Below are 17,453 nucleotides of genomic sequence, written 5' to 3' on the forward strand. Positions count from 1 at the left end.
ATGTAAAAGTCAAAACTTTTATATTTGCTCTACAGATTAAACGCCCAAAATGATTGTTAATGTACATTCTGAATATGTAACAAATATTTATAACGATATACAATTGCAGTGTTTTGAATTACAATCTAAAACGATTAACATGTAAACTATAATTTAACCGTTGCTTTATAATGAATGTTTTTTAGTTGACTGAATTTCTCAAAAGCAAGTCCCAAACGTAGGGAATTTCAACTACATATCCCAGAATTCCGTGAGTACGCTCCTTGTTTTGCAGTGAAGTCAAACCGAGTCCAAACCATAGACGTCCAAACGAGTTGACAGTTTACGGACGCAACGTGCTTCCATTAACGGGCGGATTTAACGGAGAGCTGGACGTAAAACTGCACGAGAGGCGAAGATGCTTGCGCGAGTTTTTGCAACCAGACTCGGACATCGAGTATTTAAGGAAAGCACGCGGACTGTCGGGCTGGGTGTAACGGGGCGCCAGGACAGACACGCTTCCACAGAGGTATACTGGGATCAGAAAAGTAAACACCATGAAACAATCTAAAAAAAAAACAGATTAAATGTTTCGTGTAAAGTACTTATTGTTACAGGAATGTTTGCACGTGCACTCTTTATAAGAGTGCATTATAAAGATATTTGATGTTTGGATATGTTGGGATGTCGCTCATGCACGAGAAACACGGCATCTGTTTGCTTGAGCTTCTCCACATGAGGACATTCAACAGCACGAGAGCGTCCAGGCGTAAATTGTAGCAGCACAGCAACTCTTGAGTGTGTCAGGGCTGAATCAATGATACACACATTGCCCCCTTTTAAACATACACACAAACATACTAAAATATCTTATTTTTTGTAATAGTTGGGCTGACCTGATCGGTCAATACATTAATAAGTCCCAGTTTTCTCTCCAGAAGTCTCTATCCTAAAGACACAGTGTGCACTTGTGGTTAATCAGATCAGTGATCTCTCATTCAGACTACTTGGTTGACTTTGGACTGGTTTCATAAACTGTAAATACTGTAGCTAATGTGGTCTATTTAAATGAGGTGGGCAGGCTTATAAAAAATGCAACTGTGGAGGTCAAAGGTCAGAGTACAGTAAGTTCACTTATTGTAAAATTACATAATAATAAGCTTTTCATCCCCTACGTTGTCTAAAATATGATAGGCCTACCATGAAATTAAAGCTTTTCATAAATGACATGTTCTGTACCTTATGAGCTTCCTAAAACAATGATTTTATTTACGTTAGAATCTTTATTTCTTTGTATGTAGGTGGTGTTGAAGAAGACCGGGTTGCATGACTTCCACAGGGCTCAGGGTGGTAAGATGGTGGAGTTTGCCGGGTGGAGTATGCCAGTGCAGTACAAAGACAGCCACATTACCTCTCACATGCACACACGCCAGCACTGCTCCATCTTTGATGTCAGTCACATGCTGCAGGTCAGTGTGAGCAATTTCATTGTACTGCTTAGCAGCCCAAGTATCCATTTTTTTACGCACATCCTTGCAAAGTATACTTGCATGCTTCATTTGACAGGCATTCGCCGCAAGCATTTTGCAATACTTCTCCTAGCCTACATAGTACTTCAAACTACTGTAAGCCAATGTGAGGCTTTTGGACCAGTACAGATCTTGATAATTAAGCGATGAATAAGGCATATATTACTGATAAGTTTATTTTTTATCTATTTAGGACAGCATATAGATGACATCACACTTGGTGGTGTTGGTTATTCATTCCAGGGGTTTTCAAACCTGTCTTGGAGGACCACTAGTACTGCACATTTTGCATGTTTCCCTTTTGTGACACACCTCATTCAGTTACCTTACACACCCAGTTCAGGTCTTGCAGTCTCTACTAATGAGATGAATATTTTAACAAGGTGTGTCTAATGAGGGAAACATGCAAAATGTGCAGTACTAGTGGTCCTCCAGGCAGTGTTCGAATTATGTCAAAGCTTATGGGGGGTCCCCTATCTAAGCCACACCCCCCGGCCAAGCTTCACCCCTCTCATTATAGGGTCGCTGTGATTTCACAACATAAGATGTGATCGTCCTTGATCAACAATCATCTGATCCTGGTTTTAATCAAAGAAACCTCAAATTACCCTTAACTCAAACTTACCCTTAAATAAAAAAAGTTTACCCCTCAAATTAGTGTGAAACACTGGCAAGGGCAGAACTTTTAAACAGAATAGGGGTGAAATAGGGTGGACTCTTAATTCTTAAATTACATAATTTTACTATATAGTAGTGGTTAAATGGATGATTACATTGCGTTTTTTGAGTCATAGATTGAATAATTTTCGGATCAGCAAAACTGGAAATTATGAGCATATAAAATAGAAAAGAACAAAGTTACAAATAAAGCAAGATCTAATATTATTTAAGTACATAAATAGAATCAAATGAATAATAACACGGTCTTCTTCACTGTATAAATTACATATAATTAATCTTTTTAAAGCTACATAATTTTAAAGATAGTTATCATGCCACCAGGTTGAACGTTGCTGTCCCCAGCACTCACAGCAGCCCCATTCGCGTAATTTGCGGGTGGTATACGTCCCCACCGCTTTATGACCAAGTTGATTGTGCCCCAACTTCCGACCACGAAGTAATTCTTGCGTTCATAATCATAATTAGGGTCCATATTCATTAAAACGCATGGACAACGCATGACGCGCCGCCGCCTTCTGCTTTTCAAAGCGGTCGCCTGTGAACACGAGTTTTGTTTTAGACGCGTCTATTTGAGTGCACTTGCTGCACGTTTGATTTAAAATAAACTTGAGCGCAACTTGATACCTTGATAAAAGGTAAAGGTAAATGTAAAAAAAAGGTAAAAATCTACCGGTAAGTTATATATGTAACAATGATTAATCTATTAATAGTTATTCTTCATCTATTTCATGCAAACGCTAGGGGAAAAAATATAGGGGAAAACATTTGATCCTTTTCAGCAGTTTTTGAATAAGTTTAATTGAATAATATTAAAATACCTTATGGTAGGGCTGCATGATTATGGCAAAATCATAACTGTTTTTAGACTATTTGCATTGAATTGGAAACGATATTTTTGGAAAATATATTAATTCCAAGGCTGCAAAGAATAGTGCACTGAGGATTTAATTATATTATTTTAATATAGTCAGTGGTAAACTAAAGTGGGCCGTTCTAAGACATGAAACTACAGGGCTGAAAATGAGTCCCACTTCGGCCCTGCATGTTACATCTTCTGCTTTCCTAATAAGATATTTTGTGTGACTGGGTTGACCAGCCGTCAGTCTGAGTGGATAGCTTTGCCACTGTTATGAAATTATTGTTTGAGAAGATTTTTAAAAAAAACCCTTAAACCTAAAGATTACTAAAGATTCTTACCGCAACTGAGGTAAAAAATACTCCACACGCAGATAGAGACATTAACTCGTCTGTCAATTCCTCCAGAAAACAGCATGAGGCGCACTTGCGAGTTTTTTTATTTCGGACAGAAGTCATTTGAATTATTTTATTGCGAAATTGGGACAAATAATGGACAGTATCGCTTTGTGACACGCAAAATGAGGATTTTAAATTTATTTAGTATTTTAATTTTAATAAAAACCAGGGGACCCCCCTAATTTATATTTTTGTGCTTTATGGGGGGTCCCTTAAGGCTTACAGGAGGTCCGGGACCCCCCCAGACCCCCTTCAATTCGAACACTGCCTCCAGGACAGGTTTGAAAAACCCTGGGTTATTCAATATTATCAGGCTGTAGTAGTATGGGTTGAAATTAGAGTTAAAATAATTAACAAATACATTTACAAATGTATTTTATTATCCACGAGCAAATGTAAATAAATGTGTATCGATTTGTACAAATTGAGACATATGTGAGTAATTTTTTTATTTTGTATTCAAATATCATAATTTGCACATGCAAAAAGGAGATGTGCATTTGTGGATCATGTGACACGCCTGATGTTATCCCGTTCTGTTAATTTGGATTTCGAGACTTTTGTTTCGCTGTTTAAAGCATTTTATAAGCCAAATTAGTACAAAAAATTACTAGATGTTTAATGTACTTAAATATTAAATATAAACCAAAAACTTGAAATTATGAAATGTAGTGGAGTAAAAATTATGATAATATGTTTTGGAATGTATGTTTTCCAAAGAAAAACACTAATAAAATACGAATAATTGAAAATTTACTTTTATGTAGAAAGTAAAAATACTTAAGTACTATACAACTCGATACACATTCACTTAAATTCTGAATTTCACATATTCAAATCTCAAGACATTTGCTCGTGTATAGTAAAATACATTTGTAATATGCATCAAGTTCCCAGATAAATGTTTATGTATTTGTTAATTATTTTGAGTCTAATTTCAACCCATATTGTGATGTCATGAGCTTGTTGATTTGTGAGTTTTAAATATTTGTTTTCTCCTCAGACTAAAGTCTATGGGAGAGACAGAGTGAAGTTTATAGAGTCTCTGATTGTTGGAGACATTGCTGAATTAAAAGACAACCAGGTAAAACACAAACATAGAAAATGTATGTATTTATGTATGCATGTGTATGTGTCTGAAGAGGGAGCCATTGTGCAGCTATCCTAAATATTTTCTTGTAAAATTCTCTCTCTTTTTCTAGGGCACTCTCTCCCTTTTCACTAACACTAAAGGAGGAATCATGGACGATCTAATTGTGACCAAGACGGATCAAGGGTACCTGTATGTTGTGTCCAATGCTGGCTGCGCAGACAAAGACTCTGCTCATATGCAGGTCAATAACAGCTCTTATAATTAAATATTCTTAGGTTTTAAATAGTTTTTTTTATACAGATCTGGAATTCTTGATTTTGGTTGGTTGATTAGAATTTTACGGTCAAATGTGTAATAGCAAAATCGAATGTAATGATTGCTAGTGAGTTATCAAAAACCCTTTGAGGCTAATTAAAGTCAATCATAAAGGCCATATGGGAGCTTAGAGGCCACAAGGGGGCGTACAAATTCAATCTTACATTTTCATACATACTGTTGTCTGTATCTAGGTCACTTAAAAACTCTTTAAAGAATCTTATGCTAAATGTATCATTTTGTGTGTTTGTTTGTAGGCCAAACTGCAAGAATTTAAATCAGCGGGTCATGATGTAGACTTGGAGTTTATGGAAGAAAGTTTGATTGCTTTGCAGGGTAAGTCAGCTTGCATTATAGACATCATGTTTTTGTTATTTAAAGATAATCTGTAAATTTTTTCTTGATATTGATTGAATGTATTAATGTATGTGAATATTTATGTATGTGAATGCAGGTCCATCAATGGCTCAGGTTTTGCAAAAAGGTGTGTCTGATGACCTTAGTAAGCTGACCTTCATGACCAGTGTTTTGACCCCAGTGTTTGGCATTCAGGGCTGCAGGGTCACACGCTGTGGTTATACAGGGGAGGATGGAGTTGAGGTGTGTGAGCGATGATGATATACAATTGTATCCAGCCGAACATTACATTAAAGCCAGTCTTGTCATATTTCTGACATGCTCTGTGTGTGTGTGTGTGTGTGTGTGTGTGTGTGTGTGTGTGTGTATATGTGATGTATACAGATATCAGTACCAAGTTCAGATGTTGTTTCACTGACTGAAAAGCTGTTAGCTGACAGCGAAGTAAAACTTGCGGGTCTTGGTGCCAGGGACAGTCTGAGGCTGGAGGCGGGGCTTTGTCTGTATGGCAATGACATTGACGAGACCACCACACCTGTGGAAGCAGGTCTTATCTGGACAATAGGTGCAAAAAACATATATCTATATGTATATTATCTAATTCACTATCAGACCGTATGTTGAATGCCAATCTATTTTTGATTGTGTGTTAAGGTAAGCGTCGTCGTCAGGCACGAGATTTCCCTGGTGCTGACATCATTGCACCACAAATAAAGGCAAAGACTCAGAGAAAAAGAGTGGGACTGATCTCCACCGGACCACCTGTCAGACAACACACACCCATACTCTCCTATGATGGCAAGGTTATAGGTACAGACACATTCATTTATTATAACTAATTTAACTGTCATAAAAATTATATTTTGGAATGGAGCTTGGAGTATGAGTAAATGATGACAGAATTTTCAGTTTTTGGCGTACTGTGTCTTTAATTTAGTCAGTTTAATTAGTATCAGTTCTCAAGCACCACCTCATTTCTCCTTTAAAATCCCACCCACTTTATTTCAGGTGAGGTCACCAGCGGATGCCCCTCCCCCTGCTTGAAACAAAACATTGCCATGGGATATGTGGATGCTGGCTTCAGTAAAGTGGGTACACCAATCCAGGTGGAAGTGAGGAAAAAAGCAATACCAGCTGTGGTCAGCAAGATGCCATTTGTGCCAACCAAGTACTACATGGGGCAGTAGACCTATAGACAATAAACTGAATAATCCGTCAGTGTTTGTTGGACAGTCAGTCATAGACCTGCTTGCATATGGTATTTAACAGTGAATGGCAGTGCCTCTGGATTTTCAGACCAAAACTCGTGTGAATAAAGTGATGCAACATTCCATACAATTGCACACTTTAAACGGTTACACATGGTGTAATTGAAAATGGTGTAATTGAAAGTAAAATATATTCCAGAAAAGTTTTACTTCCTGTAAGACTTCCAGAACATTGTGGTCAAATCAAATACAGTCAGAATTTTTTTACATGGGATTTGACCATTTGCTATTTGAGTGTGCTTTTTATAATCTTTGTACATTAACATAGAGCACTTTTGTGTGAATGTGGGAAGGTGACATCTGTTTTAAAATAACTTTAGGCGTTAACCACTTTTCTAATTCATTATTTAACTGCTTCATTGTTAGTTCTCCCTGTGTGGCAATAAGAAAATTAACAGAATTAATCTGAATGAGATGAACAATTTAAAAAAGAGACAAATTTATCAGGAGTCATATATTATATAATAGAAATAGTTTATTGATAAAAAAATCTTTCATTTATCACTGTGAAGTCTTTCTGTCCGAAAGAACATATCCACTTCTGTTTCTTTTTGATACATGGTTAAATAATTTTCTTTTCTATCCTTTTGTAAATCTTTACATGAATGGTAGTTATTTAGGTACAAATATTTCATAGCAATTTATACCTAACTGTGTTTTTTGTCAAATCAATTTGGCATGGTTTGTATTTGTAATTACCCAAAGTATTTTGAAGAGTGTTACGTAATAAATGTAGAATTATGAATAATATTTGCAATCATTGACTTTTAGTTGTTATAAAAAAGCGTGCAATCAAATGTGTATTAATGTGTAAGCCATAAATACTTAGCCATATATGCTGGAATGGCGTGAAGAATAAATAAATAAAGACATAGAAAATGTATTAAATTCAACCTGATGGATAGATATTATTAGGCCTGTGTATTTCACGAATTCCTATTTAATAATATACCATCAAAAACTCCGTGTAAATATCTGATTATCATCTCAAATAATGTTAATTTTTTCCTATGCGGAAAGTTATACAAAGTTTTTACTTTTTGCATAATTTGCTATCCAAACATTTCTAAACAGCTGATTACTGCGCTGTTATATTGGGAGTTGTAGTTCTTAAAATTCGTGCTCCTGTTGCGCTTCTAACCGGAAGCCCGCCAGGGAACTACATTACCCATAACAATCATTTGACTGGACAAACAGAGAGGTGGAGCGTGCCGAGTGTGCGAGACGTTACCGAGGGAAGATGGTGGAATTCGGAGCAGCAACGTGCACGATACTCCGTCCCAAACATTTCTTAAAACATTTACCATCACAACCTGGCATTAGATATCGGTTACCCGGGGACAATCATAGATAATACGTCTCAAAAACTCAGACAGGAACCGAAGTTTTTTGATTTCGGAGCGAGGTGCACCTTACATTTGCTGGGCTTGAAACGTGGGGCCAAGCTGTCCAGTGTTTCTCGGCGGAGATTGTTGACAAACATAATCCTGACTACAGACTGTTGATCTTTATAATTAGCCTCTTTTGGGCATTGGTGTTTTGGAGCTGTTGTTAAAGGCGTGTAGACTTTCAACATGCCACGAAGCAAGAAAGGGAAGCGCGGCGGTACTGGTTCGAGTAAGGGTGAGTTTAACCCCTGTCCTTTCACACACACGTCTGATGACCAGTGATCTACAAAAACATCTAATGAGTGTTATATTTCTTCGATTATTCGATTACACCGACATATTTATCTTAATATAATCAGTCTAAAGCAAGGGCGTAGGTTTGATTCTGGCATTGGTGGGGACATAAATAAAATGGTCGCATTGCAAAAACTGTTTATCACCGTTTACTTGACATAAACAACAGACATCTCAGTATGCACTTTACTCAGTGACATCTGACTCTCCACCCCCGGTGTCATCCCAAATTTAATGTACTATAATAAACAATAACAATTCGTTATGTCCTAGAGCCTAATAAACAGTAACTGTTTAAGTCTTTGTCAAAAAAAAAAAGAAAATCACATTGTAACATATATGAATCCATATTTACTTTATAACAATGAAGAATATGCAATTAATATTTAATTCTTAATTTAATTTTGCCAAAAAAATCCCAGTGTTGAAGTTGGTATGTATATCATGCTGTTTCCTGTTTTTACCATGTTGGGGTTATTTTCTTTCATGGATTAGGGACCCCCTAAATAACCTTGCTACCCCATTTATAAAAGGTTGCCAAAAGTTTCCAACTCCTCAGGTTAACATGGGATTGTCGTGTATTGTTGAAAACACTGTCCTTGAATCATTATGTGACACAACTTGTTCCGTATTTTGTGCATGAAACAGTTACAGTGGGAATAATAATACTTTCTTCCTCACTTACCTGTAGCCCGAATAATCACGCGCGTCTTGTTGAGTGAACTTTGGCGCGTTGTACAAAGTGAAACCATCCTATCACACGTAGCGAGTAAAGACAAGCCCATAAAGTGATGTGATTTAAAGCGGCGGGACTCAAGAAATGCTAATCCAATCATATTAGCAATGTGAGTAGAGAGGCGGGACTAAAGAAATGCAAAGCCAATCATATTAGCGATGTGAGTTACGGAGGCGGGCATTGCAGAGAACGAAAGCTGTTAACCGTTTGTGTACCACATAGAGCGTCATTTTTACAGAACGGGATTGCAAAAGATTTTTTATCTCATTTAAATGATTCCTGAAAAAATATATAATTAAAAAAGTAAAGTAAAAAATAGAAAACACAAGAATAAGACGGACATTAGTGGTTATATATAAATACAGATTTATTGTTTGCTCAAAATTATTGCTAGGGACAATTCAGTCTTCCCTGAATATTGCTAGGGACATGTCCCTAGCGTCCCACCCTAAATCTACGCCCATGGTCTAAAGTTGTGTTTAGTTGGACTGAATGAAAATTTTAAACAGCTGTATCCAATTTTGTCGGTTTTAGTTATTTTATTTACCCTCCAGTTTCAAGCAATGAAATAATAAAACATCTTTAGTTAAAAAAAAAAACCAAATTAGATTACGGCATGTAAACTTGGATTGTTTTGGTTCGGTCCTGCTGTTTTGGCTTGGTTGCAGATCCACGTTTCACTTTATTTCAAGGGTCAGTCGTCTTAATGGACTCATTACGTTGTATGTAAAAAGTATGATTACTTAAAAGTTTATAACGCTGAATATGTTATGAACTAAGTTAGATGTAGGTATGTCCTTAACGTAAACAGTATAAATAGAAGAATAGTGATTGACTGTCACAGTTACAGCGTGAAAGCTGAAGCTCACACCAGCCGCGTATGTATAATTAGCCCACGCGTCACGAAGATACAAAAATCAGGCCTTCTTGAGCTCATCCCGGGCAGTGCTATCAGATGAATGTTTTTGTTATACAGTTTAAAAGCCATTTCTACCATTGCCAAGTAAGGATTTCCGGTTAAAAAGCTCCCGTTAAGTTAAAGGTACAGGTCACGTGCAGCTAGAGCACGCTGTTCCCGGTGCATGTGTAGTTAGATCCAGTCAGACCGGATTCTGTACTAGATAAAAGCTGCGTGGTGTGACGTCAACGGTTAAATGCAAGCATGGCAGTAGTCAGTACACTGCCAGTGCTGCACCCTTGCCCTCACAACTCTCTGCATGTTCTATGAATGTGTTTGTTTTGAAAGATTTGAACACTTAAAACTGCTAGTAGTTTTAGTTCTGTAGCTGAAAACAAAGAGTATAAAAACAACTTTTTGTTGTCCTACTGGTTAAGTATTATTATAGTTCATGTGTAGTTTTGGAACTCAAAAGGAGAAAGTTTGAATTAAGCTCAGCCGAGATTATAGCTTTGAAAAGCACATGAAATTATAATTTAAGTCAATATGATCTCTGTACTATATTTCTGTAGTTTCCTAAAGCCAAGGAAACTTCAGATTTAGTTGAATTGTGCTTTGGCATTTTTGAAAGCTTGAACCTCTTGAACTTATTCATTGTCATTTGCATGGATTGAAGAGTTTATGAACTGTACGAAACCTAACATAATTTTTGTGTTCTGCGTCAAACTAATCCTTTGACAAACTTCTATCAGGCCTAATAGCCATTAAATTTGTCTTTTTCTACTGTTCACTGTGAGCAGGTTCACTTCGACAAGAAGTGCTTCAGCTGCAGTTGTCAAAGACTGCCCTCCGTCCAGGTAGCATTACCTCTGACTGTCTTGAATATGACCTCATACCACCCATCCCATTCAAATTTTGTAATGAAGAGAGCTGCATGCGAATATTCATTCATATCTGCTTGCTCACATTCATATTCACTTGTTTGTCTGGATGTTATTGATGAATTGAGGGAACCAAAATTCCCCAGACTTATCTGTCATTTCCCAATGAAAGCAGATCTCTAAGTCCTCAATGCAGATATCATGTCGGACATTGTCTCCTGTCTTCATCAAGTGACAGTTTCTGGAGAGTTTTGGAACTTACGTCAAAATTTTTGGACTAACTATTTCTAACCATGTTTCGACTTCACAGTGCCTGAGGCTGTTGTCAGGTGTTTTTGATTCATTGTCATCAATTCCCCACAATTCTGTACTGCACACTTAATACATCTCTTGCCATATGCACTCCTGCTTGCCATCTTATCCCAGCTAATACAATGTCTTGGCATGCTGATGCATGTATTGGTTCAGCAGTTATGCAGCCAAAACATATTTTTATTTTATTCAGAAGGATTTAAGCCACATGATTTATGTAGCAGATAGGCCTCAATTTTTGTCCCAAAATTCATTCATTGTCCCAAAATTCATTCATTGCATTCATTTTTTATTCAGTTGTCAGTAAAGCAGCTTTGATTAAAGCAAATGGGTTTGATACATTGGCAAAATTTTGTTTAAAGCTTGAACTTTGAGTTTCTATTGATTTGATTGAATCTTTTCCAGATCGTGAACTGCCCAACCTACCATTCAGAAGATCAGACTTATTGGTTGAATAAAGAGATCTGGTTGAGTAGAATAGATCAGTACAGACATTGAGACCATGATTGATTTAAAGGGGATTGATTCTGTGTGTCTGAGAGGATGTCTATACAGTTTTACTTTGTTTGTCTTCAGGTAATAATTCAAATAGTGAAATTACCAGGATCTTCAAAGAGCAGTTGGGCCATTGGGTTTGTGAGGGGAAGGACACGTTAAACTTTAGCTTGAATAAGAGCTCTGTTCCTGTGATAGGGGTTTGTTTGTGAAAGTGAAAAGAAGGGGTTTTGTACAAACTACTCTTCGGTTTAGGTGATCTAAACTTTAGTCACTGTTTTGCAATCCCACACATGTGTTTGTTTTTGCTGGGCACTGAGGTCAATCCTTTGACTTTGTATTAGCAGAAGGTTGAGGGACACGATCTTGTAAACAGCTGAAATACATGTCATTTTTCTCTACCATATACATCTATTCCATTTACATTAAAACTCGCTGATCAGCAACACACATTTTCATATCTCCTAAGGGTCCCTCGACCATTAACACGTAAGGAGGAATAGACTAACACTGGCATTTGGTTATATGTAGGGCTGGGCAAAAAAAAAATTGATTTTTCGATTAATCTTTTTTTTTTTACGTGGTTGATTCAAAATCGATGTTCAAAGAGCAGATTCGATTGTGTTTTTTTAAATATTTTTTTCTGCAAACATTGAACGTAAGATTAACGTTAATCTAATTAGTAGTCTTCTTCACTATATGTCAACCTCTTTTTTGTCTTGCGCGATGCTACCAAGGAGCGAGAGGCGAGCATGTCATTCATTCTTTCATTCATTCATTCAGTGCTTAAAATGGCAGTTTTAGATGCTTTATTGATGTTGATGCCACCTTCACATAAAAAGTCAGAGGTATGGAAGCATTTTAGATTTTGCACGCAAGATGACGACGATAGTGTTGTGGCTTTTAATTTCTTTTTATTAATTAACCTCTTGTAAATTGCTGTTCACTGTTCATTTTTATTTATTATAGTATTTGTATTGAATCTATATTTATTGAGTTGAACCGAGAATCCAGTATAAAAACCGTCCTGAGAACCAGATTAGAAAACTGAACCAAGAATCAAAACCGAATCGTTTTGATAGCTTGTGAATCGAATCGATCTGGAACATCTGAATCGATACCCAGCCTTAGTTATATGAATGTGAAATTAAAAACGTCATAGGTTCAACGTAGAAAAACTTGGAAAAAAATTTCTCTCGGTGGTTGTAATTTTGTTTACATCACAATATATGAGTTGCAATCAAAACCCGTTATTAAGAAAGTAACACTTGATGACCACCTTACTGATTGACCCAGAATGCACTATGTGCGGCCGCTACAGCTTAAACTGAGTAATGTTGGGATTTTTTTAAGTAGTTAAAATATTTAATTGGTTTTTGTCAGTGGATTTTAGTAGTAGAAGGCAGATATAAAATGTTAAAGTCTTTATAGTCGAGGTACCCTTCAATTGTTCAGTCTCTGCATCTTTTCATCCTGTGTTTTTCTTTCTCTGGCTGTTTTAGGGAGAAATGGGGTGAAAGGCGAGTCTGGTGTGAGCGATGATGATGTAGCATCTGATGTGCTCAGTTGCTACAGCAGCACCAGTGAAAATGCATCAATCCAGGAGGAGGGCACAGGTAAACATGCACACACATTTACAAATACACACTGTGTTGCAAGCACTTCCATAGTACACAAGTACTAAGGAGTGAACATAGGAGTCATTCAATTGAAGTCTTTTTTTCCATTTTCAAAACGTTCACGGCAATCAAAATTTCGTGTCACAAGACGCTAAAAATGTAGCAAGACTTGATGCAGAAAGCACATAATGTTGATAGAACATTATTTTAGCAATCCAGGCCATCAGTTCAATTCCCAGGGAAAACACACAATGGTTAAAAAATAAGTTGCTTTGAATAAAAAGGATCTGTCAAATGCATTAATGTAAATTAATACACATTCACACATTCTTTGTACTGTGCAGGGGAGGTGGTGGATGAACAAACTGCTCAGGAGGAAACCGAGGACAAACTTAAGCAATGCATCGACAATCTGATGGACAAAAGGTATCAACTCAAACACCTTTACAATGTATACATGCACACAATGAAATAAAATGCAAGGACATGTGATTATTAAATAGAAACTTGTAGTTGTGCAGCTGTGCCACACAAGAGAATCAAAATAGTTATAAGCAATGATTATCTCTCTTTTTCTGTTTAATTATGCATCTCTCACTGTGTTTCAGTGCTAAAACCCGTATGGCTGGCTTAGAAAGTCTTCGCTTGGCGTTTTCATCCAAAGTCCTATACGACTTTCTGTTGGAGAGACGTTTGACCATCAGTGACTGTCTGGAAAGGAGTCTGAGGAAAGGTGTGAATTAGGACTTTAAGATCTCCTGTGTTTTACTTACACCAAATTGTATACTATGTTTTTCCATTCACTTGTATTGTAAGATGTTAGAACTAAAAATTAAATTTCCAAATAAGGCAAGCTATATTTATAACGTTTATATTTAGGGCACACAAACATTTTTGAAGCAGATTCATTCTCACTCTAGGTGGAGGAGAGGAGCAGGCCGCTGCTGCTACAGTTTGTGCCCTCCTTTGTATTCAACTTGGGGGTGGAGTCGAAGGTGAGGAGGGCTTCAAGATTCTTCGCCCCATCCTCAGCTCCATCCTAATTGACAGTTGTGCCAGCCTGTCAGCACGACAGAGTGTGAGTGATACCTGTGGTCTCCACATGCTTGTTTTTATGTAGCTCATTTGGTAGAGCATTGCGTTTTGGTAATGGTTTCGAACCCAGAGAACGCATATGCTGATAGAATGTATACCTTTAGGGGCAGTTTCCCAGACAGGGTTTAAAGAGTAGGCATTTAAGTAATTTTTACAAACAAACCTTACAAAAAAACAATACTGGTGTGCATCTTGAGACAAAACAACAGCACTGATATAGGTTAATATATGTCAATGCAAGGTGTTTTTAAATTAAGGCAGCTCAAACATCCATTTTTGTCTGGGACAAGGATGAGTGCTAAATGCATAAATGTAAATAATGATTGATTATTAAGACTTTTAAAAATATTCAAAATTAAAACATTTCTTTTTTATCAGTGTGCTCGAGCTCTGGGTATGTGCTGCTATGTGTCAGCCTCAGATGATGCAGAGGTACGTACGATCACTTCTGGACATCAGACAAATCATAATCACCACGTGCAATGCATATGAAAATGTATTGGTATTTATGTCTCTCCGGGCTCAATATTTAACTTTTTTTTAGGATCTATTAAAATCTATTGGAAATTTAGAGAGTGTCTTTGTGGGAGCATATCCTCTGGGTGATGGCACGCTGCCCCCTGTTAAAGCTGGAACCCCTGCACTCCACAGCGCCGCCCTGCAGTCCTGGGCACTGCTCTGCACCCTCTGCCCTGCATCCCGCATTGACAGCATTCTCAGCCAGTAAGTCTGTCACATGTACGCTCATGTGTGCACAGTCAACAATCAGTAACCTAGCTTTTGTAGTGTCATGACTTTGCAAGAAAATGTAATCTGACGCAAGTCTGAAATCCAAGATGATGAATTTTAAAGGCGATATAATAATGGCATTAATGTGTTTTGGTTAATGCTTCATTAAAAAGAGCAATGTGACAACACCCAGATGCATTTCAGATACTGTAATGTGATTTTTTTTTCTTCAGTCACTTGCCACGTCTGCATGCGTGTTTGGAGAGCAGTGATGTGAACTTTAGGATTGCTTTGGGGGAGACCATCGCTCTATTGTATGAACTTGGACGTGATATTGATCAGGTATGTGTTGTATAACGGTGAATAGGATTGTGTGTTAGGACTGTGTATCTATATATCAGTGGTGTACTTAATGTAGGTTGTGTTTTAGGAGTTTGAGTATGAGAAAAGTGAGGCGTTGTGTGACAGTCTGAAGAGTCTAGCGACTGATGGAAATAAACATCGTGCTAAAAATGACCGCAGGAAACAACGGTCCATCTTCAGAGAGGTGCTGCAGTACATTGAGGTACATGAAGAACAAAACCTGACTCTTAGTTTAAAATAATGATTTCCATGTACTACATTCATCCTTCTCTTTCATGCTTTTAGACTGATGATTTTACAGAGGAAAAGATCCAGTTTGGGATTGAGACCATCTATATTGATGGCTGGATGCGCCGCAGGATTTATTATGCCTTTAAGGAGGTGCTTGAGTCTGGAGTCAGACACCAACTACAGGTTAGGACAGCGGTTCCCAAACTTTTTTTCCTGCGCACCCCCTTCTATGTTCCAACCAGGTTGACGCACCCCCAATCCCCTCTTCAAAAAAAAAAAAAAACGAAAAAAATAATTAAAAAAATAAACAACACAACAAAGCTTTGTTTTCTTGCCATAAAGATGTGTGTTTAATCATGCGCAAATAACCAGGGATGTAAAAAAAGTTGGGTTTAAGTCCTATGTCGGGCTTAGCTACGGTCCGACATTGTAAAAAATATTCACTATGACCAGACGCAGGTCTTTTACGTTTCTATCAAAAACTAATAAATTGTAGTTTTTTTATTTTAAAAAAAAGCGATTACAAAGGAAATGTTTACTGTTCATGTTTAATTTATTGTATGGTAAATCCCTTTTTAAGAACCAGACCGCCATTACATTTTTCCTCTCGCACACCCCCTGGTGGCAGCACGCGTACCCCTGGGGGTGCCCGTACCACACTTTGGGAATCCCTGGGTTAGGAGAACAGACTGCAACTTGATTTTAATGCATGGTACTCTTGTTTTATGCTGTATAAATGATTTATTTGTAAAATATATATATTTGTAGTTTAATCCACTGCTGAGGGATATTTTTGGGCTTGGACCTCCTCTCATCCTGGATGCCACTGTCAAAGCTACCAAGATCTCCCGCACAGAGAGGGTAATATCTAGGAAAATTACAATAATATTCAAATTACTCTTAGTTTGAAGACTAAATCAGCTTAAAACTGAATTTTTTTTAATTGTTGGGACACCGCTTGTGTAATCGTAAGCCGCTCTATTTTTCTATGTAAGGTTGCTTAATAAGAGTAGCACCAGTTTGTGTGTTTTTTAATATAGCTCTGGTTTGTCTCTTTACAGCATTTATTTAACTCGGCTGCATTCAAAGCCCGGACTAAACTAAGGAACAAAGTGAGGGACAAACGTGCCGATGTGATGTGATGATGAAGAGAGGAACACTACATCCTTAAAACCTTCTCAGTTCACTTGAAATTACAGATTGACAAACTGCCAAGCCAGAGACTTGACAATGAAAGTGTGTGATCGACTGTGTGTTTGTGTGAGAGTGTGAAAGACTGGGAGTGTGCACATGTATGTGTTTTATTTAACATCACAGCGTCTGAAACCTAGGAATCCAACAATTAAAGAAACATAAAATATTGTGTCTTTATAACAGTCTTGTGTGGCTGTATTCAGCTTCTCTGTTTAAACATTTTACCTCCTTAATTATGAAGTGTTTTTGGTGATAAAAGATTTTATTACACAAATACAACAACTTTTTACAATTCTGCAGCAAAGAAAGAGGAGTCCTTTATAGTTTTCTTATATGCATTTTATAAATGAACTATGATGCACCTATGATATCAACAAACAAACAAGCAAACAAATGAAAAGACATATTTTATTGCAGAATGCCAGAGTGTGTGCGAACAATTTTGTTACATTTCTGTCACTGCCATTCAATCCAGCCATCATTTGCATTGTAACTCTGCTGCTAATAAAGTGTGTTTGTACTAGCTCAAGATGTCAGTTTATTACTTCAGACGTATTTTGTACATTTAAAAAATTACAGTCTGTAGGGAGGGACTGGATGCATTAGGAGCATTTTTGGTAGACTCCCTATAATTAAATGATAGTTATCATCAGCCACGTTGGAAGCCTTTTTAAAGTCCACATGAAATGAAAATTCAGTTGTTTAACTTTGCTTTCAATAAAACAGGTTATAAAGAAAATGT

At 37.1% G+C, this 17,453-nt stretch overlaps 2 protein-coding genes across 3 annotated transcripts; both read left to right on the plus strand.

The window, feature by feature from the left end:
- The first annotated feature begins 253 nt into the window (after positions 1-253).
- amt (aminomethyltransferase) lies at positions 254-7,224 on the plus strand. Its single transcript, XM_065247111.1, has 9 exons — positions 254-508; positions 1,281-1,448; positions 4,447-4,527; positions 4,646-4,777; positions 5,109-5,187; positions 5,306-5,451; positions 5,593-5,773; positions 5,863-6,018; positions 6,217-7,224. Exons 1-9 carry the CDS (start codon positions 398-400, stop codon positions 6,393-6,395), a joined length of 1,233 nt encoding a protein of 410 aa, XP_065103183.1. The 5' UTR covers positions 254-397; the 3' UTR covers positions 6,396-7,224.
- Positions 7,225-7,682: 458 nt separating this feature from the next.
- Positions 7,683-17,234, plus strand: ifrd2 (interferon-related developmental regulator 2). 2 transcript variants are annotated; one of them, XM_065247113.2, is made up of 13 exons: positions 7,683-8,099; positions 10,593-10,649; positions 12,983-13,096; positions 13,444-13,525; positions 13,708-13,832; positions 14,020-14,177; positions 14,573-14,626; positions 14,739-14,917; positions 15,157-15,265; positions 15,354-15,488; positions 15,572-15,700; positions 16,286-16,378; positions 16,579-17,234. In XM_065247113.2, the coding sequence occupies exons 1-13, from the start codon at positions 8,051-8,053 to the stop codon at positions 16,657-16,659; spliced, it is 1,365 nt and encodes a 454-aa protein (XP_065103185.1). In that variant the 5' UTR covers positions 7,683-8,050; the 3' UTR covers positions 16,660-17,234. The 2 variants fall into 2 exon arrangements, with proteins under 2 accessions (XP_065103185.1, XP_065103186.1); XM_065247114.2 differs by lacking the exon at positions 10,593-10,649 and having other exon boundaries at positions 7,684-8,099.
- Positions 17,235-17,453: the final 219 nt, after the last annotated feature.

The sequence above is a fragment of the Paramisgurnus dabryanus genome, chromosome 11 (genome assembly GCF_030506205.2).
Source record: "Paramisgurnus dabryanus chromosome 11, PD_genome_1.1, whole genome shotgun sequence".
NCBI lineage: Eukaryota > Metazoa > Chordata > Actinopteri > Cypriniformes > Cobitidae > Paramisgurnus > Paramisgurnus dabryanus.

Excerpts from the sequence above, each read along its gene's own strand:
- amt (XM_065247111.1), top strand. The coding sequence starts at position 398 with ATGCTTGCGCGAGTTTTTGCAACCAGACTCGGACATCGAGTATTTAAG. Across the intron at positions 1,449-4,446 it reads ATGTCAGTCACATGCTGCAG|ACTAAAGTCTATGGGAGAGA; the intron begins GTCAGTGTGAGC and ends TTTTCTCCTCAG. Across the intron at positions 5,452-5,592 it reads CAGGGGAGGATGGAGTTGAG|ATATCAGTACCAAGTTCAGA; the intron begins GTGTGTGAGCGA and ends TGATGTATACAG.
- ifrd2 (XM_065247113.2), top strand. The coding sequence starts at position 8,051 with ATGCCACGAAGCAAGAAAGGGAAGCGCGGCGGTACTGGTTCGAGTAAG. Across the intron at positions 8,100-10,592 it reads CGGTACTGGTTCGAGTAAGG|GTTCACTTCGACAAGAAGTG; the intron begins GTGAGTTTAACC and ends CACTGTGAGCAG. Across the intron at positions 14,627-14,738 it reads CAGCCTCAGATGATGCAGAG|GATCTATTAAAATCTATTGG; the intron begins GTACGTACGATC and ends ACTTTTTTTTAG.